Source organism: Mus pahari, chromosome 4 (genome assembly GCF_900095145.1).
Source record: "Mus pahari chromosome 4, PAHARI_EIJ_v1.1, whole genome shotgun sequence".
NCBI classification, from domain to species: Eukaryota; Metazoa; Chordata; class Mammalia; order Rodentia; family Muridae; genus Mus; species Mus pahari.
In genome coordinates this window covers 117,782,185-117,793,189 of record NC_034593.1, presented here as the reverse complement: position 1 = coordinate 117,793,189, position 11,005 = coordinate 117,782,185, and the positions used below count along the sequence as shown (strand labels likewise).

The following is an 11,005-nucleotide window of genomic DNA, read 5'->3' as shown; positions in this document are numbered from 1 at the left end:
GGAGCTCCAATGTTGGGACGCCACCTGACCAAGCCAGCTCAGTCAGTCAATAGGTTCTCCTGCACAGGATCGAGGATTGAAAAACAAAAAGAGAGAAAGAGAATTAGTGCTGCAGCATGACCCCAGTCAAGTCTGAGACTGAAGGCAAATTTAATTTTCCCAATCCACTTTTATACCATTTTAATTACATGCAAGTGTTAAGAGTAGTACAATGAGGAATCAAGCAAGACAACAGTTAAGGACAAACAAGACAATAAGCATAAAGCCCCATGATCACTCTGGTGACATCTGTTTCTAAGGATGATCAAGATATCTGAGCCTACTTCTTTGTTCTACCCTAAAACCAGATTCTTCCTTGTCCTTGGCCAATGTCAGGTCCTTGCCTGAGCTTACTTCTTTGTCATGTCCTAATGTCATATTCCTGCCCATTTCCTTGTCCTTGGCTAATGTCATATTCCTGCCCATTTCCTTGTCCTTGGCCAATGTCAGATTCCTGCCAAGCACCCCAAAAGTCTCTCCATATCTATCCCCTTTTAATTCATAAACAAGGCTGAGCCTGTCTTAGGTTGTTCTGACAACCTAATCGAGGGTCACCCGATTTCAGCTATTTCTATCTCTTGCTGATTCCATATCTCTTAGGCAATTCTATTGTGTTCAACACCAATGACATTAGCTCAGGTGACGTGTAATGAGAAAAACAAATGTTTAAATTTTTTGTTGCAATTATCTATTATGCCTGTGTACTATGCGTGTGGGTGAGTGTTTCCTATGCATGAATGGAAGTCAGAGGACAACTTATAGGAGTTCATCCTCTCCTTCCACCATGTAGGTCCCAGCAATTAAACTCAGGTCATTGGCCTTGGCAGCCCTTTCTTTGACATGCCTGAGCCACCTCACCATCCTTAAAACAAATGTGTTCTAACTAAAAATGATATAACTATTTCCAAATCCAAATAGAATGTGGTTCTGCGTTATATCCTGGGTATGTTTCTACAAACACTTTAAACTACTTTCATGCTGTACCGTGTTCTATCTCCCCTTGCTAGCCAACGTCCTTACTGGTCACCATCATCAATACCAACAAATGTGTTTTGCTGAAGGGGAAGTTCACGGACAATGTTAGTGACAAACACTCAGTGCAGGTTATTTGTAGAACCTCCATTCTTAGTCTTGCGGTCTCTGTGAGTCCAGAGAGCAATAAAACATTGGGTACCCTCATTTACATGTCTTCCATTGCTCCTTCAGGGCCTGTTTCTCCTTACACAGGGTCAGAGCTGCCTGGGATAAAGAACTGGAATTTGAGCCGGGCATGTTGGTGCACACACCTTTAATCCTAGCACTTGGGAGGCAGAGGCAGGTGGATTTCTGAGTTCGAGGCTAGCCTGGTCTACAGAGTGAGTTCCAGGACAGCTAGGGCTATACAGAGAAACCCTGTCTTGAAAAAAAACAACAAAAAACAAACAAACAAACAAACAACTGGAATTTGAGAAATATGATTTCAACCTTCTGTCTTTGAAAATTAGTCAGAACCCAGTTAAGCATGGGCAAAGGGTTTAGGGCCATTCTGTTCTCTACAAAGGTTGTATACTAGTGCATGTCTTGCTTTTGAGACAATCAATAGAGCTACATCTTGACTTGAATTTGGAACCCTCAGGGCATCTTCAAGTAAAGCCCATCTCCAGGGCCAAGTAAACCACCAGAATTCCCATTGATTATCAAGTCTGATGAAATGGCTGGCCAGAGCTGAGTAATTTGGGGTCCTGTCTATATTTGTGGAGGAGTGGTGGTTTGGTCTATGTAGAGTTGCTTAAGGAGACAGCCAGTGGAGAGCCAACTTATTGTTTTCTATCACTGAGATGTAATACACAGCCCGAGTTAACTGAGGATTTCCACTCTACTGTGCTTCCCCCGCTCGCAGCTTTGACACAATTCCCTTGTATTCTTTTTTCGATACAGCTCAGTCATAACAATCCACCCCTTTCCCTGATACCCATGGTGATGTTTTATCACAGGAGTGCTGAAAGAAAAAGTACCTGTCTACATTGTATCTCTTCACTTGGCTACAGGGATTTCCCTTTGGTATGGAAAGAATAATCTTACAAATTCCACTATTAAATATACAGGAGAGAGAACTAAGATTAAGCTCCAGGAATGCGAGCCACCGTTGACGCTTCCTTCAGATAATGAGCTGAAGGCGAGCTCTCCTTGACATCGCTCACATTCATGATCAATGATGATAAATTGTCTGAATTGTCAACGGTGTTACTCACCCTTGATTTAAAACGTGTGGTTTAATTTTGTCTCCGTTCTTCAAGATACTCAGACATAATTGGTACTCAGCAGGTCCCTGGAACCATTAGCTGTGCCACACCCCCAAATTGCTCTTTCCCCCTTCTCTACCCTGAATATTTTTAGTGAGTAGCAGCTACCTCCTCTCTGGCACCCTGCCCTGCCTTCCTGCTTGCTCTGGTGGAATTGCCCTCATGGGTGTTTGCAAAGAGGCTTGTCGGCTTGCTCAAGTGTCACTAAAGGAGTGGAGGTGGGGCCAGAAGAGCTTTAAAAGGGAGAGCAGAGTCTCTCGGGGTTCCAAAAGGAGAAGGGAACTCCCCTATATCTGCATATAGGGAAGAAATCCTATCTGCATATTTCATGGTTAGCACCATCCCTCATCACGGTGGGGCTTGGAACTTTCCATCAATTCTTTACTGTCTCATTTCTCTTTCAGCCTTTGCCTGGCTGTGCCTGTCTCAGGGAGAAATCAGTCACCCGCAGGCCTTCCAGTGATCTTAGGCTCTGTGAAATTTGTCATACGGGCGTCAGGTATTTCTTATTGCTGTCCAAAAAAAAAAAAGTGAGATAAAGAACTCTCCCGGAGCCTTTCCGGCTGCACTCAGAGGCTCTCAGGAGGTGCAGAAGGACCTGGAAAGGCAGCTAAATAAAAGATGCCCTGGGGCCGAAGGCCAACCTGTCTGTTGCTCGCCTTCCTGCTGCTGTTTTTAAAGATTAGTGTATTCAGCGTCACAGCATGGCAGACCGGGAACTGTCAGCCAGGTCCTCTCGAGAGAAGCGAGAGAAGCGGGACTTCCATTTGTGCTGGTAAGTAATCCAAGATCAGGAGCCCACCCTGTCCGGGACAATGCCTCCAGGCGTCTGCCCGCTCTTGTACGCCTGCGCCTTTCCCCCCCCTGGTTTGTCTCTGGTGTGCATGTTTGCTTAAGTTGTGTGTTCTGAAGTGTGCATATGTTGGTTGATGCTGCCAATTAGAAAATGTCACCGTTCTCCACTGTTCTGTGCATGACTAAGTCTCACTTAAAACCAGCTGAATATTTGTTTAACCTCAGTCTTGATTCTGGGGAGATAGTAACATCTAGCTGATCCGCTCTGCATTAGAAACTGGGGGAAACATATGGTGGCAGTCGGGCTTCTTGTTGAAAAGCCTTCCTTCTGATTGCTTCATGGCAGAAAATGGCAAAAGTCAATGAATGTTTGTTTTTTTTTAAAACAAAACAAAACAAAACAAAACAACCAAAACACAGTGTCAAGTTCAGCCCATGAGCCTCCCCGCTCTGAAGCTCTGACCCCAGCTCTTGGGTTCTTAGTAACAGGTGCACCGTGACTCTGCAAGCTGAGAAGTGACAGGGAGTTAAGTGAGCCATGGCTCCTCTCCTACAAACAGCATTTTCTCCAAGCAGAATCGGGAAGTGTTCTGGCTGCACATTACGGGCGCCTAACACTTGGAAACATTTTCTCACTGTTGATTCTTTACCCGGTGGGGTAGGGGTGTGGTGGGAAGGGGGGGGATGAGTCCCTAACCTGCTGCATTGGCGCGGAAGCTACTTCATTCATGCAAGGGTCCACGCTGTCCTGGAAATGCTTTCTTGTCATTTTTCACTCGTATGTTTGAGACAGTGCCTCCCTCTGCAGCTCAGACTGTCCGGGGACTCACTGTGCTTCCCAAGGGCTGGGATTACCGGTGTGTACCACCAGGGTTCACTCATTTCTTATCCTCCTGCTCAGTTACGGTAGGGTCTGAGTTCCTAAACATACAAGCAAGCAAACAAATGAATAAAGTAGACTGACAAGAACATACTGTGTTTTCAGAAGAGAAAGCTCTGCAAGGTAGATAGAAGAGATAGGGGTAAGAGTGCCAGAGCTCTGCAACTGCTGCGGGGACCTCCAACCTGAGTGGTTCAGAGGAGCTGCGCATAAGGAAATCGGGCGCACTTGCCCACAGGCCCAGAGTGGTAGCAGGAAGCCTTCGTTGCAAGTGCAGAACAAACCTCCAGTTTTGAAGGAGGGAGTGACTGCTAATTCCATGTATGTCCCCAGAACCTAGGGTACTTCCACTTTGCTTATCCTCAGATAATAATGTCAGAAAAGGGTTGACAAGACAGAACTGCCCCCCCCCTCCCCGTGAGCCATTTGCTATTGGAGACAGAAGAGAAAACTCTTGGACACAGTTGTGTTGCGTGGACTGGAATGTTACTGGGATGGAGGAGCCCCTGGAATAGTTGGGGAGTGGTCAGAGTCAGGTCCTGCTACCTGTGTGGTTAGCGAGGGGTAACAATGGGAGCCTATCACACAGCTGGTAGCTAGAAGAGATGGGCCCAAGAGCAGAACCGAAAAAGAGGAAGGGACTGGAGCGATGATCATGTATGCATGGTTCTTGGTCCTTGGAAATAGTGTATAATTCCTCTGGCTTGTGTTTCTACCCACTCAGACTGGTGGCTCAAGTGCTTTTCAGAGATAGTTTGCATCAGACTCACAGGAAGCTCTGACAGAAATAATGACTTGGGGAGATCGTGTCACGGTGTGGAAGAACTAGATTTTAGAAGCAAAAAAGCTCCGTTTTAAGTTTGCATTGCTTTCTTCTTCATAGTTGGGTTATTTTACAATCTCCCTGGGAAGTGATACCCATTTTTCAGGATCTTGACTGGGATGACTGAGGTAACGTGAAATACCTCTCACCCAATGGTTGACTCCGTGCCTTGACTAAAGTTCCTTGTATTGCCTTATTTTGAACGCTGCAGTGGCATGGTGTGTACTTGAGACTGTGGCCTCAGCCTCTTTGCTCCCCACTGTTTTGGGTCACTGCTTTAAGCCCTCTGCTTCACGTGGCATCTTGGGTTAGTGGAGAAGTGCCTAGGTCACACCCTGTCACCCCTGCATTCCAGCAGATAGTGTTTCTTTCTCCTCTGTAAATAGATAATGGTGACATCGTTTATTTTTTTCCACCACTTAAATTCTGCTTGCACCTCTTGCCTTCGGCATCGAGTCTGTTCACCTTTATGGCCAACCTGACCTAAGCAAGAACAATGCTGTGTGGCCTAACAAAACCCAGGTAAAAAGTCTTGTGGTTGCTGTTTCGTGTAAATGCCAGTCGGCCAAACAAAGGGATAAAAAGACAGGATTTGGTTTTCCTTCCATTCACCAGATTTGAAATTGAACACTTCCTTGGTTTTTATTTAAGCAAAAGCAGTTGAGAACAGTAGTGAAGAACACTGTTGGCTAGTGGCTTCTGAACTTTTAAAGCTCTTTGCCCTGGAGGACAAATGTCAGTTGGACAGGGAACTGTTCCTGCCTGGCCTCTAAACCTGTGTTATTTGTTCTTAGTAAATGACGTCTCAGAAGAAGCCCATCCGTGGAGAACTGACTGTGGGAGAGATCAGCTCACTGGGTAGAGTGCTTTTAACAGTAGACAATGAAGTCACTGATTTCGGAGAGGGATGAAGTTTGGTTGGCTTCCCAGTCATGTGCAATGCAGAGCCGTTTTCAGATAAAAATCTCGTTATGTTTTCACTCAGTTTTAGAAAAAGTTTCCTTTGACATCTAACTGCAAAGGAACGGTGGGACCGTGTTTTACCTGTGTTCTGTCTGTAAATATGAACTCTGGAGACAGACGACTGACTTTGCTCAGTCTCCTACTACGTGCGATCGGTGTATCTTGTTTTCTACACCAGAAAAGAAAGCTGGTTGTGCCCTCTTCCTGGGGTTGCTGTCGAACACTGTGTAATGTGGTCCTGTTCCTCAGTTGCCCAGAGTCACCCACAGAAACAATACACTTTCTCTCACTGAATTCCTAAATGTTTTCGAGAAAAATTTCCAATCTTGTGAAGCAGCCTACTGTTCACTTTAGTGTCAGTTATTACTGCCAACCTGAACAATGCTACAGCGAGAGAGAGGAGTGGTAGCTTCCTTACGCTGTAAGTTTCAAACACTAGAGTTTTACTGGGAGTCCTGGGGAATGAACTGTGTCTGCTGTCAGTCCGTGTCTTCCCAGCTGTCCCATTTGCTAGGCACCGAGATAAAAAGATAACTCAGGGTCAGGCCTGTGCAGATGACTGCCCTTTTTGCCAGGTGTGGAAGAAGGAAACATTTTTTTAAAAATAATTTTGTTAAAGGAAACAAAGGGATCTTTCCATTTCCTGACAGGCCTTTTGGCGCTCTGAAAATGCATTCTCTTCTGTAGCCGAGCTACAAGCAGGCAGTCACTACAGGACAATTACGGGTTGGTGCATGCAACTGTGTCTGCTTTACTAGGTTCGCTCCTTAGCATTGGCTTTCAGAGTTGGGCGCTGGGGAATGTAGAGGAACTCAATTCTCTTAGCCCGACACAGGCCAGGAATTTGTACACACCTTGACCCTTCCAAGCCTAGAGTTTGAAGTTGCACATCTCTTCTTACTTCTCTTCTTGATCGTCTGACTCTCCCAAGCATCCTCGTGTCTGTCAGTGATTGGATTTCCCGACTACTCCCTAGTATACTTCATGTTGTGGGAGTGTGTGAATGTGCAGGCATTTCGGACCCAGCTTGCTACTGTGGTAGAGATGCATGATGACCACGGATTTATTTATTTGCAAAGCCCCAGTGACACACTAGAAAATGGCCTTTCATGGGAAAGCCCAGCCTTCCTATACTGTCTCCCTTCTCTCCCCCAAGCTCTATGGGATGTCCCAATTCATTCGGGAGGTAGCTTTTTCTGTGGGTGGGCAGTTGCTAGGATACAGAGACTCAGAAGAGCATCCCAGCAGCTGCCTTGATCTTCCATGTGGTAACTCAGTTAAGAAGTGGTGTCTCACTTCATTCGCATATTAGCAGGGCCTTTGCTTTGTGTAATTGTAATAATGTACTCAGAGGCTGCAGTTAGCTCCCTGATGAGCCAGATACAGGATGCTGTTCATCATTTGTACCTTCCTTGATGGAAACGTATTTTAATATTTTTATTGTTCCTGTGATCACATTTGCTTTCAGCATTTCAGTAAAATGCTTGTTTAAAGTATTTTTCAATGGAGTTAGAGCTGAGGGGTAGGCTTGACACCCCTGAGTACTTTTCTTCTGTCTTCAACCATCTTTTTGTCTGGGTAAAGCATAGCTGCACACGCCTTTAAGTCTCAGCTTTCATGAGGCAGAGGCAAGTGAATCTCTGTGAGTTCAAGACCAGTTCCATCTACATAGTGAGATCCCACCTCAAAATATAGAAAAGAAAACCTTTCTAAGAGCACTCATGTAACAAGTAACCCGCTGGCGAGTGTGTATATGTTTAGCCTTGCAATTTGAGAAACTTTACTTATATTTTGTTACTTAAAAGCAACGGATGGGGCTGGTGAGATGGCTCAGTGTGTAAGAGCACCCGACTGCTCTTCCGAAGGTCCGGAGTTCAAATCCCAGCAACCACGTGGTGGCTCATAACCATCCATAACAAGATCTCACTCCCTCTTCTGGAGTGTCTGAAGACAGCTACAGTATACTTACATATAATAAATAAATAAATCTTTAAAAAAAAAAGCAACGGAAACAAAAGCAATTGAATTAGTTATAAATAAGACCCACATCAAATTTTATATCTTAATTTTTTTTTTAAGATTTTAAGCAATCAATTGATCTTTTAGATCTTCCTTGGGGTGTTGAACATTAAATGTCACTTGGTAAAAGTTGTGCATTTTGGGTTATTTAAAAAATGCTTTCTTTAATAGAGATGGAAATAGAGATTGTAAGGACATGTTTCATTCGGTATTTAAAGCTTAGAGAAGCAAAAGGAAGGGCATATTTCCCAGAAGTAGAGGTTTTTATCCAGTCAAGATACTTATCCAAGAATTTAGCACAGGTTTAAGCTTCTTTACAAAACTACCTCGAGCATAGAAACCACTGGTTTCTAGAATGTCGGCAGTTAGGAACTGAGGTGATGGGTATTACGGTAGAAAGTCCTTTGGGGGTCATATAGCTGGCTTCTGCAGGCAGAGGTGGAGGTTCACACAGAGGCAGAAGCTCAGAAAGGGCCTCTTTTGTCACCACCCAGGACTCCAGGCTCATGTCCTGCAAAGGTATAATGCCCACCGACGCTTCCCAAAATAGGCTGTTAGAAGTCCATCCATGTGATTATCTTACCGCTTCTCCTTGCCAAAAAGTATTCCTAATTCTAACTTGAATTAAGAAAATTTTCTTGGGGCATGGGAGATGATTGATGACTTGGGGGCAGAATTTTCAAATCTGGGATGCTCTACTGGGATCTGTCTTTGTGGTATGTATGTATGTATGTATGTATGTATGTATGTATGTATGTATGTGAACCATGTATATGTGTGTGTTAATCCTGTGAGTGTGTGTATGTATGTGAATTGTGTGAGTGTGTGAGTGAATCACGTAAGTGTGTGAATCATGTGTATATGTGAATTGTGAGTGCGTGCGAATCGTGTGTGTGTGTGTGTGTGTGTGTGTGTGTGTGTATCATGTGTGTGGTGTGGGGATGGGGAACATATACATGGCACATAGCTCGTGTCAGAGGACAGCCTAGGATGTTGGTTCTCATGCTAGCTGACCTCATCTCCACCTCCCATCTCGCTGTAGGAGGATTGACATTACAAATGTGTACTGCCGCATCTGACAATGTGGGGGTCTGTGGATTTGAACCCAGTTCCTCCTGCTTGTCAGACAAGTATACTTTATCCACTGAGCCACCTCCTTAGGCCTGAAAAAAGTTTTCTAATTCTTTGTGTTGACAAATCCAGTTGAGTCTAGTTATGGGGGGTCTTTAAATAAAGTTGAGCATAATTTATGTTGAAAAGCAGAGTTATTTAAACCTCTCACTTAAAATGAAAAATTCCTTACAGCGCAGAACTTCACAATAGAGTTCATTGTTTCTCAAGACCGCATTTTTGAAAGAGCTTTTCAGGTTATCTTGATTATGGAACTGGCCAAGAGACGGGCACATGACTCAACGGACAGACAGTAAAATCCAGATATGAATTCACAAGCATGTCATTTGATCCTTCATGAAGCTACAAAAGCCATTTTATGACGAATGAGTCTTTTTACCAAACAGTGTTGCACCATTTAGACAACTAGATGACTGGATGCTCGAGTGTCTGTAAACAGCACATTGAACTGGATCCACTCTACACAAAAGAGGACTCAAAATGTACTGTAGACCTGAATTCAAAATACAAAACTACAAAGCTTTTAAAAGGAGACATCTTTGTCCCTGGGGTTAAGTGGGGAGTTCTGAGAAATGATACCAAGATCAGAATTTATAAAAGAAAAATTGATGAGTTGTACTTCAGCAAAATTTAGAAGGTTGCTCTGCAGAAGGTGCTGATGAAATGACAAAGTCAAAGTCCTGCTGGAGAGCAACTGCAGTCAGCTATCTGACAGAAGATGCATCTCGGAGGGTATTTTTAAAACTCCAATAATAATCAACAACTTAAAAACCAGCAAAGGGACTTAGACACTTAACAGGAAAGACACAAGGGTGGCAGGTTAGTTTGTGAACAGGTGATCAACACTATTTCAGAGAGAAAATTGTGCAGTCTCCATTCACTTTAATAAAATGAGGATTCCCACGGGGTGCGGTCAGAGAGTGGGCTTTATAGGGCAGGAATAAATGACTGGTGAGCAGCATTGCTTTACATCACGTTAAGATTTACTTCTAAGCTTTAAAATTGTGTGTGTGCGTGTGTGTGTGTGTGTGTGTGTGTGTGTGTGTGTACACGTGCCTATGTGTGTGCATGTGAGCGCAGCTACACATGGATGCCAGAGACAGATGCCTCTGGAGCTGGAGCTCCAGGCCACTATAAGCCACCTGATTCCAGTGCTGGTAATCTAATACGGGTCTGTGAGAAGAGTGGCACATGCCTCTAACTGCTGAGCCATCTCTCTAGCCTCTACATCATGTTTTCACAAGGATTACAGCATGGGGTTGGGGGGGAGGCACTTCCTATTGACACTGGTAGATTAGAGTCTCCTGTTTTGAGGAGGAATGATTTGGTCCTCGAGGGAGAAATCATGGCTTCTTTCAAGCCTCAGTTTGGATACTTGGCAGGATCAACTGCAAGTTGATCTTATCTCTTGGGAGAGTCTGGTGGGCTTCAAATATTGGCCTCCCATTGAGCTAAACTTCAATTCATGGGTTAATTCCTGGAGTCTGTGAGTGTTACCCTCACACAGAAAATGAGCTGGTCTCTCTCCCTCTCTCTCTTTTTCCCTCCCTTCTTCCACCCATTTCCTTATTTCTCTTTCCTCCTCTTTTTGTTATGCATCCTTGGCTGGACTTGACCACTTGGACAATCCCTGTGCCTTAGCCCCCACAAGTCGAGGGATTACAGGTGTGCTTCACCATTCATGACTCCAAAGGGGGACTTCCTAGATGTAATCTCCAGGTAATGCTAGGTGCCAGCCCCAACAGGGTCCTGAGGAAGGTCAAAGGCTGACCTCTAGTCTTTAACTCTCTCTTACTGTTCTGGGGGCAAGAAGCTGATGGATTCTGGCACACAAGCACACACACCCCTGTGGCTCTAGCAATCAACTCCTACTGATAGCAGCAGAAGAATAAGAAAAGAAACTTAGTTACTCGGGCTCTTTTCTCTTTGACTCATGCCCCTCTCTGGCTAGGTGAGAGGCTCATTAACACTTCATGAGCCAGAGAGAAAAGAAAAGAAAAGAAAAGAAAAGAAAAGAAAAGAAAAGAAAAGAAAAGAAAAGAAAAGAAAAGAAAAGAAAAAAAAGAAAAGAAA

At 44.3% G+C, this 11,005-nt stretch overlaps 1 protein-coding gene across 1 annotated transcript in view; it reads left to right on the top strand.

The window, feature by feature from the left end:
- The first annotated feature begins 2,577 nt into the window (after positions 1-2,577).
- The window catches only part of Egf (epidermal growth factor), a 78,567-nt gene continuing 70,139 nt past the window's right edge, over positions 2,578-11,005 (top strand). Inside the window, exon 1 of the mRNA XM_021195821.2 lies at positions 2,578-3,096. Within this exon, the coding sequence (XP_021051480.1) occupies positions 2,943-3,096 (154 nt within the window). The 5' untranslated portion in view covers positions 2,578-2,942. The remainder of the gene's footprint in view (positions 3,097-11,005) is intronic.